Below are 26,130 nucleotides of genomic sequence, written 5' to 3' on the forward strand. Positions count from 1 at the left end.
CCCCTAGCCCCTTCCAATTCAAAGCATTGCACATTCAGATCTGACTGACCTTTCAGGAAACTAGAGCAGGCACTATGATGCCAGTGAATTGTGGCTATGGTTCCTAGAAAGAAGTGATAATATACTATCAGGAGTTATAGCCATTCTAAAAGCCTGACCCTGCAAGCCTTCCATGCATAGAATTCCCAATGGAATCCATGGGACTTCTGTGCTTGGAGTGGTCGTGGGAGCAGACCACAGGAAAAATCCTTGACCTGTGCTACTGTTTGACATCAGTCCAGCATCTGGAGTGCAGTCCAAACCTTGGGAGTAGCAATTAATTGTCCAGCTGGCTCACTGTATTTAGTTCACTGTACAGAGTAGAGGGCAATGGGGCAGAGAAGATAGGTGGCCACAGTCGCAGATGAGGCAGTCCTAAATAAGGAATGGCAACTTCTTAGCAGGAGCTATGGCTTGCGCTCAGGATTGAAAACCACAAAATTATGAGTTCTGATCCTGACACTGCCACAGAAACACTCTGGCCCTTTGCAACTTTAACCTCCCAGCCTCAGTTTCCCCATCTGTAAAATGGGGATCATAATACCAGCTTAACTCAGCAGAGTCTTGTTGGAGTTTATTGCGTTGAAGATTAAAAGTTCTATGAGCACAATGTGGTGTTACTGGTAGCATGAAGAACTATTATATTGGTTGCTACTTCCAACTGAAATGTAACCTGGAAAGGGCTAGCTGTGAAGACAAAGGTCTCAACCTTCAAAGACTTGGTCTCAACCTTCATAAAATGTATAGTACATGATGCTTATTAAAACAAATGTAGATGCAGTATTTAATGATACTACTCAGGGGACTGGATCAAATTCCAGTCTCCTGCACTGATGTAAATCCAGAATAATTACTAACTTCCAAGAAGTCCTTGGTAATAGTGCATTTACTTTGGCAAACTAGCACTACTTGTGTGGTGGTGATAGTTCTGTGTAAGTACTATAGTCCTACCTATGGTATGTATAGCAGGGAACAATGGACAAAAAAGCATGGCTGCCGAATACATAACTACAGGAGCATCACCTTCTCAGCTGGTGCATGACAATGGAAGAGACAGTAGGCCTCACAAAACTGACCAAGTCAGAAGAACACTTCTAAGTAAAACATGAATAAATGAGCCAGACACAAGAGTATTGGTATACAAAAAAAAACTGGATTCTATAGCTGTGTTAATGATAAAGGTAATTGAGCATTTAATCTCAGCCCTGTGAATACATAATGGTTCCATTATTGAGAAGTCAAATAATGCTACGAGGGTGTGAGTACTTGGGGCAGCTTCCGATGCAAAGTTCTTAACTTTCACAGTGGAATGGAGACGATGAAACCAGACTGAATGGGCTTCAGGCTGGAGCTGAAAGAGAGGAACTCAGGACAATGGTGTAGATGGCACATTCAATTGGTTTAGTGGTGAATGCGAGAAGAGAAAAGAGGCTATGGTTAGACCTATGTATTATGAGCTGGGTAGTTGGTGTCAGGCCAGTTCCCATTGGACAAATATTTACATTGCCCAATCATTTCTACAGTCAGCACTAAAGGGACTCGCACCTCTACAGGTGGCCCCTCCAGTTCAGGATTGAAACATATGGGGTGGACATTGTGGGGAAACCTGCAGTGCCTTTGCCCGTACGTATTTGTCCTGTAAGTAACAGAGACTGTCAGTCTTCCTGGCCATCTGTTGAGCACCATTCACAAGCACTAAAAGAAAAGGCATCAGCTGAAAAGACTGTGCAGCTTGAGGGATTTTTCTGGGTTTCTATCAAGCTCGTTTGAATGTAAATGCCTCTGGCCAACACTTTGTTTCCTTATTTGTCCGTGTGACACCCAACCTGTAATGCCCCATGCAGGGCATGCCCAGCAAGAGTCCAAGCTCTAACTTCCATTGTCCCTGTCAGATCTGTATTGGTGTGGAACCAGGCAGAGAAATGGTGCATGACTGGTGAGCAGATGCAGCTGTTACCTTACCAAGCCCAGCTGATCTGTATAAAAGGTCTGCCTGTCCACAGCTCATTACATCAGACCCTGAACACCACAAACACTCTGAGCGCTGTATAAACAATAGTTAAACCTGCTCCTAGGTCACTTCTCCTTAATAACATAGTTAGCATTTTAATAAGACTTCCTCTGTCCATCCAAATATCAGCCATTGATCAAGTGACGAGACAAACAGAATATGCCTCGTGCTGCTAAGCTCCTCACAGCAATGCTACAGTTGTAGGGAGAAAGTGCTAATTTGGCCAAAATCCTCCCCCAAAATCTGTGTTTTTCCCGATCACATGCATGCCATATGGCTATAACAATAGGCTCTGCTGTGAAGGACCTGTTTCTCAGTGTACAGCCAATTATGTTACATGCTGCAAGTGGAAAATCCGTGTAACTATTCAATCTCCCGTGTTACTAGATTGGTATCAAACGATGTGTAAGCAAAAACAACACTAAGGGCAATATGCTTCTGAGTGATAACGTGATGATGCAGGTGGTATTATAAGAGGAGTCCAAAAACCAGGTGAATTTTAATTTCTCTGGAAGTAAAACAACCCCTTGGGAAACGTATCTTGCTGTGTATCATTGCTAACAGAAAATACAATGAGTATGTAAAAGCGAGGGAAACACTCAGTCCTGTAAATTTAGAATCTGTTACAAACTGCTTTGAAGGCAATGGAAGAATTCTCATTGACTTCAGTAGGATTTGAATCACACCCTTATTCACCAATCTAGACATGGGAATGATAGAGAGTTCCACTTACGTCCAGAGTTCTAAAGCCATGGTGTATTTGTTTTGCTAGGTATTGTAACAGTAACAAACAACAAAGTTATTAGTACAACTGGTGGGAAATTTTCATGTGGAAAATTTTCCTTTTGACAAATGAGGTTTAATTGAAAAGTTTTTTTTCCTGGCAAACTGTAATTTAAATGAAAAAATGCTGATTTTTCCTTCAGGAAATTTCAGAACAAAACAGTTTTGTTTAATTTTGAATGGCCATTTGAAACAAAATTTTTGTTTTGCTTCAACTTAAAATTCTGATTTTTTAACCCCTCCCCCCCCCGAAAAAATCAAGTTTTCATTTCTGGTTTCTGTATTCCCCCTCCTTTATTAGACCTCCCCCTTCTTCCCCCCCACCCCTCCATGGAACAGGTAAGAAAAACTTTTAAAAAGTGGGGAATGTGAAAAAAAGCCCACTTGTTCTCATTTGTTTGCTTGGTTTTCAGTTAGACAAAGTTGGGAAACAGTTGCTAAACAGTGACTTCCTCTGTCTTTTACCAATGGAAAAAAGGGTCCAAAGGCAAAAAGGAAAGGGAGGGGAGTTCTGCCTCTGCCAAAAATCCAAATACTGAAAATGGAAAACTGAAATTTTCCAGATTCCAAACATCTACATGAAACAACATTTTAAGATAAAATGGAACAAAAATTGTCATTTTGTTTCAAAATGTCGTATCTGTAGGAATCAACTCAGTTTCCCCATCAACTCTAGTTATTAGCGTCCATGATTCTAAAGTGTCACGAGTTAGCAAATTACATGATACTCCTGGCCGAATCTTGTGCCCACGGAATTTAACAGGAGTTTTTCCATTTAGCTCAATGGGAGCAGGAGAAGGCCCCCATAACGTACGTTCTTGTGTCCTAAATCCATTCAATACAACAAAATTACTCTCTGACGTTTCTTGATATATTCTGATAGACTGTTTCTATCAGGTAACTTGGTACTTAAATCATGCCCCACAATCCACTCTGGTGAGCAAACCTTTAGAGTGCTCAGACTGCCAAATTCCAATTGTCCACATTAGATAAGCACAAATGATGACTTCCAGTGCTGTGGGGCTGATCATCTCTATATCTCATGATTGGGGAGGAAGGGGAAGGGAGAGTTCAGGTGCTTTTTTTAAGGGGGGGGGGCGTTTGCTGAGCTTTTGCTGTTTCTAAATATAGACATACGAAATACATTTTCTTTCTGGTATCTGTACTGGCTGCCTGCATTTTAATTCAGAAATTGTATTCTTCCTCTGAATCAGAAATCAACATGGCAATATCTTTTGCATAATGAAACTGTGTGTTATTTCCAGTCCAGTGCATGCAAACATTTATTTCTTGGTAGCCCACTTAAAAACCACTCAAAATTAATACACAATATGTACAGCTAAAAAAATATTTTTTGGATATATATATTTTATTTGACAGTGGTTTAGATTATCATACAGTAAACAAGATTTCTGTAAAAGTTAATTTATCCATAGTGGTGCGTTTCATAAAAATAGTTGCTCACTTACAGCCTTTCTGTGACTATTAATACATGGAATTATATTTATAGAGATCGAGCTGTACAGGGTAAATTCACAGCTAACACTACACAGAAATATTATTTGGAATGGGGTTTAGATGATGTGCTGTCTTCACAGGTTATTGATTACAGCCGCATAAAGCAATTACTGCACAAGGAGTAGCTGTGAACTGTGCAAATTAGAGTTTATGCAAGCATAATCTCAATTGTTTTTCATGTTTTATGATTTGTTTCTTTACACATAGAAAATAAGATACCGGGGCGTGCATCTACACTATGGAAGCATTGTCCAAAATCCAATTCAATAAATTAATGGCAAATTATATTGGATTTCTAGTTCAGGGGATAAAGATTTTCTTTTAATTAAATAAAAATTGTCAACAGCTACATGGATTTGTGCTTTTTAAAATATGATAAATGGAGTTTTTCTTAAAAAAAAAAAGTTTTAAAAGCTGCAAAATCCTTTGTTTGAGACTTTTAAAATAATCTGATAGGAAGAAACATGCCTACACATTTCTAAGGGGAGAATGAGTCTAGTGCAATGTTTGAGAAATATATTAGGTGCTGACCTGTTTGGATAATGATGATCTCAATGTGACTCTTGAGCTGAGCACATGAATATCAGAGTTTGCTAGCGTACTGATGTCTATTTCTGCAAATAGCATCAATTTTTTTTAAACAGCCTGTGTATTATTATCCAGAGCTTTTTGGCAAAACAAGAAACCTACTGGGGACAGAATGGTGACTCATGGAATTCGGAATCCTTCCCCAGGAACCCAGGAAGGTGGACTTGAGACAGAGAAACAAGTAAAATGGAAATAAAAGAGAGAGAAAATGTCTCTGATGAAAATATAATGAACTAAGAACTTTTATCTTGGAAACAAGTCTCATTTGTGTTAGTGTGTGCAGTAAAAGCATCTGATCTGCCAAAACTTAAAGATGCCTGAACTAAAGTCTGTATAGATATACAAAATATAGCACTGTTGATAAGCAAAATTGTTGTTTTCTGTGGGAAAGAAAGGCTTTTCATTAAGGAAACTGCAGCTTTTTTTCTTTTAAGAATCATCCTGTCATTAGAAAGGTCTTGTAACTGTAAGTCTCAGTTTTGAGCTTGACCAACTGAGGTTTCTGTGCTACTTGTAATATTAGGGGAACCTGTGGTAAATCGTTTTTGAGGATAATTTGCAACTACAACTGCACCCTAACTCCTTTCCAATGTACAGAAATATGATTTGTTCACAAAATGGCAGTAGAAATGCTATCACACCAACAAATCCATTAGATTCCCCAACTCATCCAACTCAACACATGAAGTGAACTATGCTGCTGGGGATCATGTGGACTATTCCAAATTGTTAACAGTGGAGACGTGTCCTGGGCGTATAGTTTCAAAGAAACCCTTCAACCCTTGTCTAGATACGTTGAGAACAATATATTTACAACATCTTAGCTCAGTTAAAATATTCTTTCTCAGTTTCAGCTTGCTTCGTGCAGTGTTATTTAAGGCGATGTTCCAGTCTGTGATTGCTCTAACTTGCTCCAGTTCCTTGATATAAAGTTTGAACTAAATCCAAAGTCCTTCATGCAGTGGAATAAAAATACTAAAGCTACACTGCACTGTCCTTCTCTGACACATTGTCCTTCATTTTGTTTTGGTTTCTTCCATAGCTGCCAAAGTCCCTAAAATGGAACTGGGGACTTCAGGGTCAGTTTTAAATCTCCATGTTGACTATATGCTGCTTGAATTTATTAGACATTGTGCATATTGTCATGGAATTACACATTAATGTTTCCATTCTTCAGTGTTTTGTGTATATGTGTGATAGTTAAAATAAATTAAAATAAATCAATGTGAGACAGAAGCTAAGAAGTATGTTCTGCATCAGTGTGAAACAGTTAGAGGGCAACAGTTCACTTATTTATCTGCTCATGGCAGAAGTGCCAGACTTCAGTACACTAGGTAGCTTATCCGAGCCAGGAATTTTCCATGGGCCTGGTGAGACTGTTGCCTTCCGAACTGTATTGTTGATGCTGCGTGTGTTAATGGAATGGAGATGTCCCTTCCTGGGGAACTCACTGGGTTTCCCATCAGGGTCCCTCTTGTTCTGGTCCATATCACTTCCATGTGAGCTGCAGCTATTGCTACTGTACGTCTTTGTAGCACCAACTAAATCAAGCTTGACATGTTCAGAAGCTGCAGCTGATTTCTTCTCAGAGGTATTTCCAGATCTGTGATCTTCTTTCACACTGAGAGATCCATCTTTCTTGCCTTCTGGCTTCTTGGATTTCCCAAGATGTTCATCGTTGATTCTGGCACATACATGCTCTCTTGCTCCAGCCTCGATCGTAACACTCTGTCCCACTGCCTTACTTTCAGAGGTGGGCCTGCCGCCACCAGTGGTCTTTTTTTTGCCTTCTGAGTATCCTTTCCTAGAAGCCTCTTCATGCTTTGTCCTGTCTACCTTTTTCGGACTTGCTGACCTTTCTCTTTGCTCTCCTAACCTTTTCTTTTTGTGGCCATTTGACGAAAGCTCCTTTGGTTTTCTTACATCATGTTCCCTCTTGATATCCCATCTTGGTTCTGGGTTTATCTGGTGAGAAGGGTCAGAGAGTGGGGCTAGATGTGATGAAGATAATGGTGAGATTATGTCATCAAGGGAAATAGCTATTTCCGGCAGACCTGGGGAGGTGGCAGAGAGAGAACTCCAGGAGTTTGGTTCGTCTGTTATAACAACAAAGAGAAGGGAGTTAAGGAATTATTCACATAACTTGGACCTTATATTTCAAACATCAGTTACAATACCCAAAACCCATACTGGACCTAAACCCTGCAGCCCTTAGTTGGGTAAAACTCCCATTGAAATCAATGGATGTGGGAGGTAGAAATGCCATCAACAGATTTGCCTCAGTAAGAACTAGGGTGACCAGATGTCCCAATTTTATAGGGACAATCCTGATTTTTGGGTCTTTTCTCACATAAGAACCTATTACCCTCCAACCTCCTGTCCCGATTTTTGACACTTGCTGTCTGGTCAGCCTACTAAGAACTGTGGGATTTGATGCTGAAAATACGAAGTCCATTGATATAGGTTTAACTTTTCTTCGCGTATATTAAAAGTATAATAATACTGACATATGCTGGTGAAATCAAAATGCATTTTTGTGCCATTATAGTGGATTTCTTAGTTAGCCATATAATTTCTCTCTCAAAGGACAAATGAAGAGGCCTTTCTGCTATCTATTATACATGTCCCTACAAGCATACAACAATCAGCAGAAATTTGTGGTCCAGACCACGTCATCCATCAAATCCAGTTTTTTCTAAACAACTATATTATTGCAATGTTTAGGGCCCTATTATTCTGAAAGCATATCTACAGTGTTCTGCCTTATGTAAAGACATGCAGGCTCTGAAAAGTCTTGGCTATCACCCTTGACTTTGTCTCAGTTCCTCTGCCTCAATAGAATTTGGTTAGATTCTGTAGATCCCATTTTCTTAAGATAGATGGTGCTTAGGATATGCTGAGCCATAAAGAAAGCCAGAGACATCATGTTCTTCTCTGTTTTGGAAATACTTTGGCCCAATCCTGTAAGCCTCTACTCTCATGAGTTGCCCCACTAAGCTCTTTGGAACAACTCACATGAATAAGATGGTGCAGGATGTGGCCCTTCCAATGTGATTCAGAAGAGCTGAAAGTTGAGTTAATTAGACTTCAGCACCTACATCCCAAACCACTGGCAAAATATAAAGTGTCTTATCTTGGTCAGGCCAGTGTTTCTTTCTCTTTGAGTGAGTGATCAACATTTCTTTTGATTCATCTTAAGGCAGGCAGCCAGTCTGAGACTCATAGGAGCTGCTTGGCAGCCTGGCTCCCACCACTTCCACTGTGAGGCCAGAGAAGTCTCTGAGCTTGGTTAATGTGGTCCCATAATTGCCACCATTTCAGTAAGATCAAAATGCTCCCACAGGTGAAAAAATCCATGCAATGATGGGACTCAGTGAAAGGAGAGAGAATGTTTATTAAGGAGAAAATGTTATCTGCTGACTGAGGATTAAGTCTGGCCTTCAGAAAGGTAGCACTTACAGATCTGAACCATTCCTAAAAATCTACACCATTTCTTTTTCCTAAGTAACATTGTGGCCAGTTTCAAATCATCATGAGGATGCACATTACTGTGAAGAGTGAAATGTGCTTTATGCTCAAGTCTGGGATGGAGACCATAAGTTTAACTGAAGCAGCCTGCTTAATTATTTATTTCTTCTGTAGATAAAAATAGAAGAGACAATATAGAGGTGGGTGATGTGGTGAGAGCAGCGTGGCCAGCTGAGGAGATATTTATTTTCCCATCTGGTGCCAGTCATGTGCTTTTGTACCATGAGCATATCTGGGGGAAAATAGCATTTGAAAGGTCAAAAGTGAAATCTGGGTAAGGCAAACACACTTGGGTTTGGAGTCTAACTGGGTTCAGGGTCTACACTGAATTTTAAAACCCCTCACACAAATAAATGGAGGGCTCAACTTTTCAGGCCTCTCAGCTCTCATGAATTTGCCTATGAAAAGCTAGTGCTGCACTGTCACAGTGGCCTCTTCCAGACATCTATGAGTTAATTTGTTGTTTAATGCTGCTCTATACCTCTCAGTAGAGTTAATGGGAGTCACGCTGATGAATAAGGAGCAGGGCATCACCGCTTGACTCTTTAAAAAAAAAAAAAGCTGCAGCCTATTAGTTCATGTTATACCTAAATCGGGAACTAAATTTCACTTAAGTCCAAGTAATTTTTTGAAATATTTTAGTGCAAAAACTATGGCTCAAAATGGTAACCCCCTGATTTCCCCCCCTCCTGCTTACACCATAGATCTATCTGAACCAATGTTTTTCTCCCAAGAAATTAGTGGGAAAAAACTTTTCAAGTAAAGATCCTATGTGGCAAGTTCACATCAAAATTAGAAAGCTCTGGAAAAAAGTCAAATTTTGCCCTCTTTTAATATCCATGCAACACCACGGAAGTCAGCTGTGGGGCAGAATGTAAAAAGGAAACAGAGAAACAACTATAATTGTGCACTTGCCAACTGTAAGGCATATCCACGCTGCCCCCCAAATTAACGGCATTGTTGAACTTCACTGACTGGTAGCAGAGCACATTGGGCTATTCTGAAATCCCTAATCTCACGTGACAGTAAACCACGTCCTTGGGGACGATCACTTCCAGAGCAGTAAAAATAGGAAGGGCCAGCGGCAATATGATTGAATGGAATGATCTAGTAGCCACAGTACAAGACTGTGTCAGCCCCCTGTGAATCACCTGTCCCTTAGGAGGACTGACCCAGTTCGCTACCTGCCAAAACCAGGGTGGATGGGCTAATCACTAGTCCCCCATGATACAGCGCAGTGGCCACAAACTATCGCCTGTTCCAAAACACCCAGAGGGAAAGGGATCAAGGGGCGAGTGGGCCTGCTCGGTAGCACTCTGAAAATAGAGTGGACTCGGTGTTGGGGGCGGGGGCCGTAATTAGTCTCTGGGCTGTTCCCCAAGAAGATTTTCAACCAGTTAGGAATTCTTCAGAGAGAGCCCCAAAACACACCCTGCTGCTCCCGGTCATTCCCCAAGATCTCTTACCCAGACATGTCAGACCCGTGTAAAGGGTTGAATGTAGTTCAGTTTGAGTCTGGGTGAGGCATTGGTATCTGGTATATGCATGGATTTCTTATTCCTCTGAGCCCGTTCATCCATTCTGAGTCGTTACCCAAATCAGACTCTGGCCAGCGATATCGTCAGTCACGCTCCTAACGCTTGCTAAAAATGCCGTAGGCTCTTTAATGACCCCAAATGGGCAGGACCTCAATTTTCTCTCTTTGTAAAGGCTGCAGTTGCAGCAGTACATTGCTCCCAGCACCCTGCTTGGCAATGTATCACATACTGACGTAGGCAAGGGCTGCCTCCTGTCGGGTGACCAGACGTCCCGATATTTAGGTTTGTCCCGCGTCCCGACTGATGTACCATCGGGACACCATTTGTCCCGATATTTTGCTTCGGCAGCACTCTGGCTTTTTTTTTTTTTTTTTTTTTTGCTTGGGGCAGCAAAAAACCTAGAGCCGGCCCTGGTGGTGGGGGTAGGGTGGGGTTTGAGCCTGTGGCTGCCCCCTCCCCCCCATTGTGTCCTCATATTTTGTTCTTGTCGTCTGGTCACCCTCGCCTCCTGAAACACCAATAGCGCTAGAAAGTCTCTGCTCCAATCCCTGGCTTTGTTCAGCTGATGAGAGCGGCTGGTGTGTGGCAGGGCAGGCACGGTTAACTATATTACATGCTGAAGTAACGTTTGCTTGCAAGACTCATGTTAAGACTGAACCCTTGACTCTTCTCTCTTTAGCTCACATGGGATTTTTGCAGACAAGTAAAGATTTTGTACAGTCAATAACCAAAATGGAAGCTTACATTGAAGTTTAATTTCCTTATCCATGATTGCACCATGGAAGACTAATGGAAAAGTTATGCCTAGAGTGACAGATTTTATAACTTGCCAATTTCTTCAATAGTTTGGATCCACCACAGCTAAAAGTGAATACAGACGAATTATATGAACAATTACATGAGCTGCCAAGTTAGAATGGATAACATCCTGGTATTTCCCATTTCCTGGGCTAAGAAGTACTACTGGCAGACAGGCCTCAATGGACATTTTGCCTGTGTAAGAACTGCATGATTGGGCCCTTTGCTTGACATTTATTTATATTGTTTTTTTCACAATGGAATGTGTGCATCCATTTTTGAAGACAACCACTATAAGAGGAATTTGAAATGCTCTAAGGAAATAATTTCCAGTATGACTACATCACAAAAGATCCCTATACAGAGTAAAGCCCCCGGTTTATATTTTGGGGAAATGTATTATGTTTGAGGAAGAACATGAGAACAATAACTTTCTGTATCTCTAAACATCGCGGAACCTGTCCCCCCCTTTTCTTTTTTAAATGAGAAGCAATTATGCAGAAAAAGCACCCTTCAGTCTCTGTAAATGTTAATGTCTGCAAACCATTATTGTTGCAACATGGAACTGACTAACAAAGAGCACACTGATGCAGTGGTAGTTAAATCTGGTTCTCCCCTAGTGTTAGAATGTTATGGGAAAATATCAAAATTCTAGGGTAGATCAAAGGGCAGCAATGTAAAGTAATTTGCCGCTCAAAAGAAAAACCTTTTAACAGCTGTGTGCAAACATAATGGTTTGTTTGAGCTTGTTCAACTGTCATTAAGATGATTGCTTTTCTATAACAAACATAAATATGAAAAAAATGCAAAATTTTATGCTTTTGAGCTACCAAATTAATTATTTTACTCTCTCTCTCTTTCTTCTCTCCACCCCCATCTCCTTTCTGAGAGCTGGTTAGAGGCTAGAGGAATTTGGTAATGTGTCTGAAGCATCAAGTCTTTGCTTTAACTTCAAGACATTTTACAGACACAAACAAAGCCTGTTGTGGTAATAATAAATATAGCCTATTCTTTAGCACCTTTCATTACAAAGGATCTGAAAGCATATTACAAACGTTTCAAACTATATACAAAGGTATACTTTCATTCCCTTCCACACTCCACTGAAATGCAGCCACATCTGTGGTAGAAAATGGTGGCTGTTTAACAATGCATGAAATATACTACTGCACAAGTTTATGAAAAGAACAAAAGCATACCATGTTCAGTTGAAACTACAGGCGGTGGTTGGGGTGGGGATTTAGGCAGGATTATAACTACCCATATTACAATGTGACTAGAATACGAAGGCTGTCACTCTTACTATGGCCAGGAAAGAAAGGAAGTGCCATGAGATTTTTTAATACTGTGACAAAAAGGAGGAAATGAGTTCAGCGGGAGCTTTCCAACGGTACAAAGGATAGTCAGTGTCCAACTCCCATTGAAGGTTAATGGTGCCTCTCTCATTTGTGTTTTGAAAAACCTCCTTTGAACTTATACTGTAAATAGAGTAGATGAACTGAGAATGTCAAGAGTTACTGCACTTGCATCCCAGTTGGTATGATTAGCAGGTGCTTTTTGGTGGAGTGCCAGTCTTCACCACCTCCACCATGGGAGCAGAGGTCCTTTCATATGCAGGAACTGAGCATGTCTAACTAGCAACATTCACTTATACAACAAATTGCAGTCACGTGAACATAGGAGTAGAGTGGTGACTGAGTCCCAGATCCTCAAAGGCATTTAGGTGCCTAACTCCCATTGAAATCAAAGGACAGTTTACGTCTAAGGGTGAAACATATAATAGACAGACAGTCGTTTTGGAGAACAGTGACTTGGGAGAAGTAGCAGGAAGGAAAATTTCTGGCTAAAGATGTTTTGATGACATTTTGGCAGTGGAGCCAAACTTTGCGTTGCTGCTTTTGTCATTATAACCTCTGTTCAGGAGGGTAAATACATGTTAATGTAATAGACTGGCAATCCAGTATTTTGTGTGTGTGTGTGTTCCTCTCCTAATTAAGGTCTAATCCCACACCTGGAGCCCATTCTTTTCTGACCACTCTGTAATCATGACAACAATTAGAGGTTGGGACTGCAATTTTCCAGCTGAAGGAAAAGATGGTACCTTCTACAGAACGGTGCCCTTCCATAATTTGCTGGGGGCACTGGCTTAGTACTAAATCAGAGAGAAGAGTGTCATCTACGGATTAACCAATATCACTTTCCTAACACCTCAGGTTTTCATGAGAAGTTGCCTAGCCAAGTTCTGATTAGCTCTAAACTTGCTCAGTTTATAACCTCTGCCAAGCTTGCAGCCCAGGATATATAAGGCTACAGACATACTGTCACATATGCCCACTTGGTCTCAACTGGTTTAAATAATGACTCAATGGTTTACCAACAACCAGTTGAATTTAACTTTAAAGTGCTAGTGTTAAGTCCTTTTTCAATAATAGCACTAATAATAATAATAAAAACCTGCCTGACGAAATATAAAAAATAATTATTTGCATTTTATTACAGAAGTAAAATAAAATCGCAGTGCCTCTAATATCCAAATTTCATTAATAATTAACAGTATTTGTAAGCTTTGGGTAGTTTCAGAAATAGGAACTAAACAGTTCCCAAAATGTCTTTGCATCTGTTTTTACATCTCGGTGACATAGTGCTAGTGAATCAAAGAACTGGTTGATAAAATCAAAATGTGGTACGTTATAGTTTACTCTCTTACATCTGAAATTACATATTGCCACAAGGTGACAAACTTAATTCTTGCAGCTAATAAAGAAAATAGGGAAGCCTTATCCCTGGTGTGTATCTCAATAGAAGTCAATGGAATTACATCTGGCATGAATCTGGCCCTTTATTCTTATATCTTGGAATGCCTGTTATGTTCTTGATGGCTTTGGTTTCCTGCAGCTTGCGTTTCATGTTCTTTGGGGTCGAGCTTTCAACTCACTTTAATGCTTTGTCTTGGAATTTCCACAGCTACTGAAATAACCACTTTTTTTAGTTACTGAAGTAAATGACTCAGAGGTTCCCCCCTTTGATTTTTGGATGGTTTGGGAAGCCTTTGGTAGTTTCTGTTAAATTTTAAAACCAATGCGAATATCATATTATAGTCAATCCCCTCCTTTCACCTTCCTGTAGACTTCCAAAGTGAGTGTGTTTCAGTGGGATTCAGCATAACCTTCCCCCCAAAATTACACCTTTTTAACAGAAGGGTGGGGGCAAGGCAGTTTACCCCTTTAGAAAAGTCCCAAACATCAATAATACTGGAAATAGTTAAAGGATCCAGCCATTTACCCCCACCATATAATCCTCTGTTGTTTGCTGTGGTGTTGAAGCCATGTTGGTCCCAGGCTCTGAGAGAGGTGAGGTAATATCTTTTATTGGACCAACTTCTCTTACTGGCAGCAACAAGCTTTTGAGCTTCACAGAGCTCTTTCTTCTGGTCTGGAGGCAGTAACCAGAGTGTCTAAGCTAAATACAAGATATGAGAGATTGTTACGCATAAGGAGTTCACACATGCTGCAGGAGACCGCTTAAAATGAAGTGGCCGATTAAGGTTTAGTAGGCAGCAGGGTGAGTTACAAATTGTTGTAATGAGCCATAAAACAAATGTTGCTGTTAAGTCCATGGTTTTTAGTGTCCACAGAGTTATGAATTTAAGTTTCCAGGCTCCTCTTTTGAAGGTGTGGCGGTTTCCTCTGAGGCTGAGGACTGAGAGGTCAGATATGGCATGCTAACGTTGTGAAAAGTGTTCCCTCACACTGATAGGGTGTTTGTTTTTTAGCCTTTTTTCCCTGAGAGTTCATTTGCGAGTGTAGTGATTGTCCGATTTCATCCATAGGTAGTGTTGGGGCATTGAATGCACTGGACGAGGTACACTGCATGTTCTGATGGGCCTCTGTAGGATCCGTGGAACTTGAAAAGGGTGTTGTGTGGTGTGAGCATTGTATCAGTGGAGCTATATCTGCAGGTTTTACATCTGTTGTGCTGGGAGGATCTAGTGACACTTCGCTTTGCTTTATTTGGTCTGTGGGGAATTTGCTCCTTTATATATTCTCTACTCTTACACCATCATCTCACCCAGTTTATAGTACCCACTCAACCTTAACTTTGCCCTCTTGCTTTAGTCTGTATATGTAAATATGATCCTGGATGCATACTTTGCCATTGGTAGTAAAGATTATGAGAGGAATGTAGTCCCAAGCCACATTCAGTTTTGTCAGAGCACAATAGATCTTATGTTATGAAGTGCTGTTGGATAGAAGAATGTTTTTATGAGCAGAAATAAAATAATTGGTCTGTCTGGTGTTATGAAGTGTGTGGCAAACATCATGGTGCAAGCTTGTCTAATTTTATAGACCTTATCAGTGATCATTCTAATAACTATCCTGTGTTGCCTTTTTTGTATTGATTAATGGTGCAGTATTCTTGTATATTGTAAATAGATCCCTTAAATAGGCATAAGATTTTTATATTCTCCTAGTAATTTTGACTTGTGCATATATTATTGCATATTTTCAGGGGCAATGCTAAGCCTAGATGGAAAGTGTAGGTCAAGTAGGATGATGGCAAGAGAGGAAGGATTATATGACAATGGGGATGTGGCTGGAGCTCTTTATTTCTCATTTACAGACTTGGTAGTGTTTGAAATGTTTATTGCCTGTAATTTTTTGGTGGTGATTAAGAATTCAATCTTAATTCTTTTGAACAAAGTGATTTCGGGGGAATTCTCCTTGTTTTAATAAGTGACAAAGATCTGAATTGGGTTTGGTGGATAATTTCTGTATGAGGCGCCTTAAAGCAGGGCTCACTCCTGCAGGTATCAGCAAATCTGTAAGAGGCATGTGAGTGTGGAGTTATAGCTGGGTGGGAAAAGGGGATTGATAAAGGAGACTTATCTGCATTGAAAGCTTGGAGCACTTAGAAAATCTGCAGAGTCTCCCTCTATGCCTCATTTATGTGCATCCCAGTTCCCGTCGTACCCTATTGCCATTGCTCCTTTCACACTCTTTATTATTATTGAATGACCAGATGTTGCTTCCTTTTGGATGCACTTCATGCCACTTTTAATTTTGTCCTGTATTCAGATACAAAATGGTATGTGTCCTAAAATAGATCAGACAGGAAGTCTCCCATACAACCTTGCTGAGGACCCTCTTGTGTGCCCATAGGCAAAATTCCCATTGATTTCCTTATCCTCATATACTGCCTGAGAGTTTTGCAGAACTAGGAATCTAACTTGAAAATCATTGACGTGTATGTTAAACCTAGAGATTCCTAGTCCCTCTTGAAAGGAAGAAGGAGAAGCGTTCTTTTCAAGCCCAGGAGAGGATATTATCTGTATTCTGGACTCCAGAGGATTGTACAATGAAAGAGAGACGAGACCACTCTCCTAGCCCCTGGTCTGGTAAAGGCAATGAGTTAACTGTTGCCGGTTACGAGCTATTCAAGTGATAATACATTATTCACTTTAATAAGAAAAGCATTTTTTTCAATGTGGCCAGACTGTGGATGAAGAGCTATTGGAAGCCAAAGCAGATCTCACCCAGAGCTGAGGAAAAGCAAGGAGAGCTATAATATAAATGACTCTATAATTTAAAAAGATAATGACTTTTAAATTAGTTTTTATTAATAGCATTGACACACTGCCATAAAAGGTGTTCATAGATATGTTAATAAAATGTGTGGCATTAATGAAAAAAACTTTCTATATAGAGTGAATAATTTAAGAGATTGCTACTACACCATTAATTATATTTAAATATTAAAATTATTAATTATTGCAGCTAAAATAGGCATTAGGAAAGCTCACATTTTGACTGGTCAATAAGTAGCTGTCATTCTTAGAACTGCTTGGTTAGTATTGGGGGCATGGTTTGCTGAACAAAAGTAGCCTCAACTTACAGTGTTTGGACAGTGTATGAGTTGCTGAATAAATGAACTTCCATAGGAAGCTGATCCTGCCAGGTGCTGAGTGCCCTCTGTGAGGTGCTGATCATCATTAACTTCCATTTAAGGATTCAGTTCAGCAAAGCAAGGTGTTTAAGCCCATCCCTACTGAACAAAGCACTTAAGTCTGTGCCTAAGTGCTTTGCTGAATAGGCTAGACTGCTGAACCGGGGTCTAAGAGAACACCTCTCAAGGACTAGGATACTGGGAATTGAAGGTTGACAGCAGCACCTGCGATCAGTTAGGTTAGTTGTTATGACTATTGGCTAATCAGGGTGTCAGGTTTTCTAATTCTTTTTTAGAATGTCGGACAGAGTCTCCTGCAAAAAAAGACCAGTATAATGAGAGACAAGTCAGTGAATGGGTGATCTTAACATTTTCATATTCAATGCATAGTTTATAAGTACAATCCAAATATTGATGGAAAGCCCAGACACTTAGAAAGCTGGGTAATGTACACAATTCCACTTGCAAAACTGTTCCAGTATGTAAAATGTTCTGTAGTCATCTTTGTTTAAACGATATGTTCCAGTAAGTTTTTCAAAATTACTAGATAGTACTGAAAAAGTGTCAGTGACCTCATGCTGCTGAGTTTTTAAAAAATATAGTTATATTTGTTTGAAAGGTTTTCAAGCTAAGAATTACAATTTCAATGGAATTTGGATCCAGGACAGATGTTAAGAACTCAACTATCTTCCCATTGCTATTGGCTCAGGATCCAGCAGTTGAGAAAAAGATCACAAATAAATTGGGAGAGTTTCAAAAGTGGGGAGAGAGGATCACTTGGGACTCCTGAAAACAGGCCTGCCTTTCCTTTCCAGTTGACTGGACTTGCACTTCCTACATGGCTCTGCAAAGCTCTTGGAAGCTGTTGGTTTCTAGGTGCTAAAGACTATTTTACTAAGGGGTTATCTTTGAAATTCATTATTATGTTTAATAGCTCTCAGAAGCGCCAGATCTATATCTGTTCTTTACTGAATGTGTGCTTCTGTGTTTGCACATCTGGTTGCTTACGGTACTGCATCCGTTACTTAGAGAGGTGGTGGTTGTTTATTTTCTCATGTACATCATTGAGCAAGCTGAAAAGCCAATGTTTTTATACTATTATGAAATGAGAATGTGGAGCGGATGAGTGGATCCAAGACACTGCATCCCAACCTTTGAACACTCTTTAGCCGTATCACACAAGCAGTAAGTTGTTTCACTGGGGTTGTCTACATGGTATGGCAGCGCACATCAGTGGGAAGTAAATTCCAATGTGCATCACTGTGTTACACACTAACTGACGCCTGTGGACCCTGCTGCTGCATGCTAAAAGTTTCCGAGGGCACATTAATGTCGTCCTGTTTCAAACAATACTATATTAACACACACTAGGGAACTTTTAGTGCTTGCCAGCAGGGTCTACACAGGCCAGTTAGTACACACAACACATTGGTGTGCATTAGAATTCACACCCCACTTATGCACAGTACTACACTGCATAGACAAGCCCATTGTCTTTCCAGGGACGTAGCCTCCATTTTTATGCACAAAGGCGTGAAGTGTCCAACCTGAGACACCTGAAAGGGGTCTGTTCTATAGAGGTGGGTGCTCAGCACTTTCTGAGAATCAAGTCCCTTTAAGGTGATTCAAGTTGGGCACCCCAAATCACTAGTCACTTTTGAAAATTCAGACCACTGGGCCCCAGTCTGCCAGGTGCTACACATCTTAAGTGCCTCCCAGAAAACCGACATCCAGCTGAGACAGCATGAGGTGGAAGTTAGATGCCCCTAAAGTTGCCTAAATCAATTACCTACAGAGACATGGTCTGCAGAGCCTCCATTATAGGAGCTGTGCTGGGGCTTTCTGGGGAGGAGGAGTTCATGGCCTGCATGTTTACACAATATGCTCCTGGATCAGCAATGTCCCTTAAACATGGCTATCTATATACAAAGGGCCCCAGTACGCATGGTCCTAACAAGAATAACTTCACAGAGGTGAGGAGGAGTGAGCTGTGGGTGGAGGGGGGAGGGAAAGCATGTTTGGGCACTCCAGCCCATAAGGGGTTACTGGATTCCTTCCTGTCACATGGCTGAGCTGGGTGAGGTTATAAAAGGAAAGAGGAAGTTAGTGCGGAAGAGGTTATTGTAGGGGAAGGATGTGAACTCTCTCCTCCCAGCTGATTGGCCTTGAGTGGTTATTACCCAGTAACTGGAGTTGAGTTGTTCTGGCTTTGAGTTTGTGCTTTGGAAATATAGCAAGCAAATACAATGAGAAAAGGGCTAAGAACAGACCTTTAGTTGGGACTTTATTTTTCCTTACAGGGTAGGTGAGTCTGGATGCCAGTTTATGTGACCCAACCACGGATAAACGGTCAAGGGTAAGGTTTGTCATGTATTTTATTCACTGTAATTTAGCTGTGAACATATACACTTGGTAGGGTACTAGCAAATCTACTGTAGCATATTATATAAAAATAATTAAGGCTTAGGAAACAACAGAACTCACTGTACAGCACTCTTATTAAATCTCTGCTCAGATGTGGAGATGGGCTGCCAATTTTTATATGAATTATAATGTGTGTGGATTAGTGAGGTTCTACTTTAATAAAATAATTAATAATACTTAGTCTTTAACTAGAATTTTTCATCTTTAAGGGATTTTTTAAGCATTAATTCACCTTTACAACACACCCACGAAGTATGTAAGTAAATATTATCATCCCCATTTTACAGATGGGTGAGGTGGGTTAGAGTGTTTTAAGTGACTTGGTCAAGGTCACAGAGGCAGTCAGAGCTGCTCTTTTGTCCAGGAGTCGTACATTCAAAAAATAAAGGCCCTATAGCAGTTCTCCGGAAGATCAGACATACTGCAACAAAACCCATGAAAACGTTCCCCCTTTTCTCTCCGTCTCTCCAAATGGCATTTTATGCTTTCAGTTCTACAGTGAAAGATACAAAATTCCGATATAAAAAGGGCAATTGATCTTTTAAAAATAAAATTTGCTGTTACATAAGACAGACAATAGATACCTTTCATTTTTCCAACTCAAGAATGTTCTCCTCTCTCATCAGCTGCTACATATTTGTTAAACGCTATGGATTTGTTTGTAAAACACATTTTAATACTGAATTTTGTCCTTGAATAGTTTTTACCCATAGGTCTAAAAACTGATAGAACCTTTTGGAGCTCATATTCAAATTGCCTGATGGTTTTAGGCCACTTTTATCAACCAGTATTTTGATTCATTTAGTTAGTCCCTCTTTTTTCCACACCACAGGTTCCTGAAATTAAGTCGGTGTTGCTAGAAATAAGAAGATGGCTATTGGGAATGCAGCATGAATACGAATGAATGTTCTCAACTCAGTCAAGGTGGTCACATAAGGAAAGGGCACTGTTTCAAAACGACCCTATTGATTTTTGCTTCTCCCATCATTGTCTGATATATGGGACAGTTCAAGTTCCCAATACCATTCAACACTGAGCTCTAGAGATTTATAAGACAGGCATTTCAAAAGAATGAACTGGATTATCTGATTAGTACTCTCAACAGGCATGAGTATCTGATGTAAGAGTAAAAAGAAAAGGAGGACTTGTGGCATCTTAGAGACTAACAAATTTATTTGAGCATAAGCTTTCACTGAGTGCATCCGATGAAGTGATCTGTAGCTCACGAAATCTTATGCTCAGATAAATTTGTTAGTCTCTAAGGTGCCACAAGTCCTCCTGTTCTTTTTGCAGATACAGACTAGCACGGCTGCTACTCTGAAACCTGATGTAACAGTATGAGTCAAGACTCATTAGCCAATTACTGTGCAAATGTAACAACTTCTAAACATGTAAAGAAGTAGACACATGTGGTGTTTACTTTGTGCTCACAGTCAATACCAGGCAGGCAAACACACAGCATAGCTTCCTAATTTTGTCATGTATTACACAATGGATAATACAGGGCTCACCACTTAAAAAAAAAAAAAAAAGGCACTGTTCATCATTGCCACACTGAGGATCAGAAGTCCCCCCCCCCCCCCGACATGTCTATCTAGGGTATGGGTAACTTGACTTTGATGTGCTTTCCATATCAAATTCAAGCTTGTGGGCATCCCCTTCAAGGCCCATTACTATTCCATCCTGCCCACGTCTCTGATCTTGTCTCCTGCCATTCCTCCTCCTTCTGCTGCTTTGCTCCGTCTTTGTCTCCCTTCTGTCTACTCCATTTATCTCCTTCTTCCATGCTTGTCCTCTTGCCTGCTTTTTGTGCCGCCCTCCTTCTTAGAATGGCCTCCCTGCAACCACTCTCTCATTGCAAGTCCTTCTTAAAACTCGCCACCTATGCCGTAGGTGTCAGGTTTCTGTGTATGTTACTTGGGTCTATACACTGCACAGTGGCTCAGTGCTGCTTATTTGGTTATCCAAATGCACGATGTTTTTTAAAAGGGATGCTGGTCAGCAAAATCCAGGGGGAAAAAGCATATCAAGCCATTTTCTCTCCTAACGTTCAAAATATTTTGTGATGATAGGCATACACTTTATCATTACATGTATTCACTAGAGCAGTTTTTAATCATTTGGACATTTACTTACTTGACTGTTGGTATTTGTAGGGCAGAGGTCACCAGCCGGTTGATTGCGATCGACTGGTCGATCCTGGAGCTTCTGCCAGTCGATCGTGATCTCCGGCCACTAAAAGTCCAGTGGTGCAGCGAGGCTAAGGCAGGCTCCCTCCCTGCCCTGGCCATGTGCCGCTCCCGGAAGCGGCCAGCACGCCCCTAAGGCCCTGGGGGAGAGAGGGAGGCAGGGGTCTCCGTGCGCTGCTCCTGTCTGAAAGCACTGTCCCCGCAGCTCCGATTGGCCGGGAACGGGGAACTGCGGCCACCGGGAGTTGCGGGGGCGGTGCCTGTAGAGAGGGGCAGCATATGGAGCCATGTGCTGCCCCCCCACCCAGGGGCCGCAGGGGCGTGATGACCAATTCCAAGAGTGGCGTGGGACCAGGGCAAGCAGGGAGCCTGCATTAGCCCCGCTGCGCCACTGACCAGGAGCCACACGAGGTAAGTGCCGCCTGGAGGGAGCCCACACCCCTCCTGCACCCCAACCCCCTGTTCCAGCCCTGAGCCCTCTCCCAGAGCCAGCACCCCAAACCCCCTCCTGCACCCAACCCCCCTGCCCCAGCCCAGTGAAAGTGAGTGAGGGTGGGGAGAGCGAGCGACAGAGGGAGGGGGGATGGAGTGAGCGGGGTGGAGCCTTCGGGAAGGGGCAGGGCCTCGGGAAGGGGTGGGGTAGATCCTGGGTTCCACTTAAATTCAAAAAGTGATATTGTGTGTAAAAAGGTTGGAGACCACTGTTGTAGGGCATCAGGGCAGCTGATCTTATAATTAATTACACATGCAATAAGAAAAGTCCAGGAAATTCATTCACTTTTGTTATGAGCTTTAGATTTCACTGTTAAAGCAAGTCAGGGATTCAGCTCAATTTTACTAAGCAAGCAATTTTTGATGAGCCCAAAAAATACTGTATTCAATAAGAAAAGATTTTTTTCAAATAAATATAAAGCTATTATCTTGGCTATTAATATTGAATTATTCATTAAGCTGTTACAAAAGGTGCAAGCTGAAATGTCCTGAATATAGATACTGAAGAGATGGGTGAATTTTAAGAAATACTCTAAGTGAAATACTAATTACATTAAAATAAATGGCAGTACAGCAGTACTTTCTTAGTTAATTTCCACAGCATGCTTTCTGCTTCTAAGATGGTCAGTTGATATCACACCTTGTCGCTCTTTAAAGGGACTGAGTAAATGAAGGACTAGGCAACGGAACCCAGTCCTTTGTCTGAATATAGGTGAAGACAGAAGTGATTGGAAGTTGTTACCATCTGATGACTATTCATGGACTATGTGAACTGTGCTGGTACCTTCAGTTCATTTTCATTTTCATAGACTTACAGATTCTAAGAGCAGATGGGACCACTGTGATCATCCAGGCTAGCCTACTGTATAGCAAATGCCGTAGAACTTCCCCAAAATAATTTCTAGAGCAGATCTTTTATAAATTATTTTGAGGAAGTTTTAAAAACATATGTTTTATAGAAGCTGAAAATTCCATCCAACAAAGGTTTTTATTTTGATGACTGACACCCTGTCTCTGTCAAGTTTTGGCTCCAAGAAAAGTTCTAATAGGGCCAAATAATAATTAGAACATCGGCAGCCACTCATCCATAGCTGAGTTACTGAGTACTACTAAATTAAGATACACTGATAGAGGATGCCAACATCTACCAGTTTTAGGAGGGAACAACTTTCCTTCCCATGTTTTTTATCCTAAAGCAACAAAAAGTAATTTGAACATGGACGTGTGTGTGTGTGTATACACACTACAAAGCCATGGTTATATAAGATGGTTTTCATGATGGAGCCAAGGTCACCTAACTCGCTCTATTTGTGAATATAGACTTACAAGATGAATCTGAAATAGCTATGTAGTGCAGCTCTCTATGTCTGCATGACCTTGCCTCTCAGTATCTTGAAAGATGACCTGTAGTGACTTTGCCAGTGAACATGAAGCAGAAGTGAGGTGTAAAATGGTACAGCTCTGATTTCCACGCTACTAAGAAATTAATTCCCTTACTGAGACCCCTCAGTACTGTCTCAGATGTTCAAACAAATCTGAGTACTGGATACAAGTGTAAAATCTGTTAGTGCAATGGTTTTCAAAAGGCCTCTAAAACTGTGCCAGCAAAATATATGGGTATATCAGTTTGTAGATGCGAATTCACATTTGGGGACACAAACTGGATACCTGCATTTGCAAAGGACAATCAGATGGGTAACTAACTGATCTGCATGCGCAATAACAGACTGCTGCACTCCACCCCCCTCCCAAATGAGACTGCATATTTTGTGAGAACATTGTTAGGGGATCTGAAATGTTGGCCTTGTCCAGTATTTGGAGGAGATTTTCAAAGGCCCAAATGGCAGTTAGGCACCTTTGGAAATCTCCCTCTCTGTTCCCAACCTTTCTGCTTTAAGTGTTTTAGATTGTTCTGCTAGTAGGCCACAGGTTTAATGAAAAGATTATGTTATACAAAGTTATTATGTGAGAGACTTCCGTAACTGTTCAATGTACCAGCAGAGATTACTTCTGAGATTTCTCTGATGACCACAATCAATATGAACCAGGAAAAATAAATGTTTCCCTTCAGGTATCATTTCTGGGCTGTGACTATATATTATACATTGGGTAAGTTTGAATAAACTATGCAGTAAGACCGGATTTATGAAGGAAATAACTTGAAACTGAGTGCAAAGCTGTGCCATCTGAATCAGCTTCTTTGTGTTTGAAATTGTATTACAGCATGTTCCAACGAAAGCACAGGAACATTATTTTAGGTCAAGATATAACTTCCATCTTCACATTAACAGTATTTTGGGGAGCCAAGTACCATCAGAAAGGGGTAAAACTATTGCATCGGCTTCTAAGTACTTTGGTTACTCTTCTAGGAAAGTTGTCTTTATAGCATGAATCTTTGTTACAAATACAAGAATATACCTTCTCAGAGGGACATAGCCGGGCTTCTCCCACTAGCAGCAGTGGAAGTTACAGGGCTACACTCCCATCTAGGAAATTAAAATACATTCTTAAGAATCTAAAATAGATAGGTATTCTCTTTAGGTGATTAGGTTCTCAGCTATTAAGAACAGTCCAATATAGTAGGAGCTGCTGAACAAGCTAGTGTGTAAGAAAAAGTAGGAAAAGCCTCAGTTAAAACAGTTGCGTGAAACAAAAGCATATTAGAGAATGATAATATACATGCAGAGTTTACAAACCGTGTCTTTAGGGTGGCCCAATAAGTAGAAATATGGGGACCCATGCTTGTCACTTTTCATGCACATGGAGAGACTGGAAGGTACCATTCCTAAAGGAAGGGGAGGAACAGCCTAGGACCAATCATTAGAATTAACAGAACCAGTGACAAAGATATATTACTATTGTTAGAACAAAGAATCCTTAGTAAGTTTAGAACAGCTGAGTAAAAAGCTTATAAATACAGGAAAAAGACTTTCTGTAAAGCCAAGACTAACAAGCATGCAGTAAGTCATCATATTAGTGAAAGATTGAGGTACTATACATATATATTTGAGAAGCAGATTCTGCTGAACTGTGGAAGACATCTTGAGGTGCTTTTTAAAGGAGCTGTAACTCATAAAATTGAAGGGTTTTATTAAATTCCAAAATCATAAAGAAAATTCCTTCATATCAAAAGTCTTTGTATTGGTATCAGCTCTGTCATTTTCAGTGTTAGTCACTGTGGCTGTGCTGAAACTCAAACAGTTGAGCTTCCCCAGGGCTTCTTGAAAAATGAGTCACTGCTAATTCCAGCACTTGTGTATACTGAAACGTTACATTGTGACTAAATTACAAAAACCTCTCTCCCTTAAATAACTAGCAATGCACTAAGACCCCAATTCTGCAAAGATTTAGGCATGGGGGTCCCACTTCCAAGCATTTATTAGGTCATGTTTGGCAAGCCAGATGCCTAAAAATGCAGTCTACTTTTCATAAGACTGCAGAACTGTTTTTTAAGCAAAGTCATATCAGGAAAAAATCTTGTGTGTGAATTCATGAATTACAGCTTGTATCAAGTCCTTGAAATCACCAGTAAATTAAAACGCACATGAAAAACATAAAGAGTGTCAATGAAGGTTGCTTTAAGAAGTCGGATTGGACCCACTAGGAACTTGTCCCATTAAATATTTCCACTGCTCTCAGAATGATTAACAGCTAGGAATGAGGTGCCCAGGTAGCACTTCCAGGACATGCATATGGTGGTGTGTGCTGGGAGTAACTGGGAGGCAGGAAGGGAATTAGAAGTTCTCGTCAGAGAAACAATCCTGTTGGAAGCTGGAAAAATAGGATCTGTAAAGCTGGAGGAAATAGGGCCAATGCTGACCACATGAGAGAAGAAGAAAATCTGAATTTGAGTAACAGTCATGCCTCATTTATTAGTTTGTATAAATAATTATGTTCATAACTCTAACTGCAGAAAAGAATGGGCAACTGACTGCCTGCAGCCGTGAAGGAAAAAGGATTGTTGTGACCCAGTATCTCTAATCAGTGATTGAAAGAAATCTGAGAGAGGATTCAGCTAACTCTCAGTATGGAAGGGATGGCGATCTCCTTGGCATGGAAATATAAATATCGTGCTACTACATGGGCCATAGATAAATAATGACACAGCACATCGCTGGGGCTGTAGTGTCAATAGAGAGCAGATAAGTCACTAGGAGATGTGATTCAGCTTTGCCTATAAAGCTGAGCTTTGTAGCGGAGGATGGATCCATGGGAAGAAATAACTTAAACTAAAATGGTGGGTAGCACCTTTTCCTATCAATAGGGCCCTACCAAGTTC

The 26,130-nt window shown here is 40.8% G+C and overlaps 1 protein-coding gene across 3 annotated transcripts in view; it reads right to left on the bottom strand.

The window, feature by feature from the left end:
* Positions 1-4,213: 4,213 nt before the first annotated feature.
* MAGI2 (membrane associated guanylate kinase, WW and PDZ domain containing 2) overlaps positions 4,214-26,130 on the bottom strand; it is a 1,132,945-nt gene continuing 1,111,028 nt past the window's right edge. For all 3 annotated transcript variants that reach the window (XM_074942551.1, XM_074942550.1, XM_074942552.1), the window contains one exon: positions 4,214-7,035. In XM_074942551.1, the coding sequence (XP_074798652.1) occupies positions 6,233-7,035 (803 nt within the window). In that variant the 3' untranslated portion in view covers positions 4,214-6,232. The remainder of the gene's footprint in view (positions 7,036-26,130) is intronic.

This window comes from Natator depressus, chromosome 1 (genome assembly GCF_965152275.1).
Source record: "Natator depressus isolate rNatDep1 chromosome 1, rNatDep2.hap1, whole genome shotgun sequence".
Taxonomy (NCBI): domain Eukaryota; kingdom Metazoa; phylum Chordata; order Testudines; family Cheloniidae; genus Natator; species Natator depressus.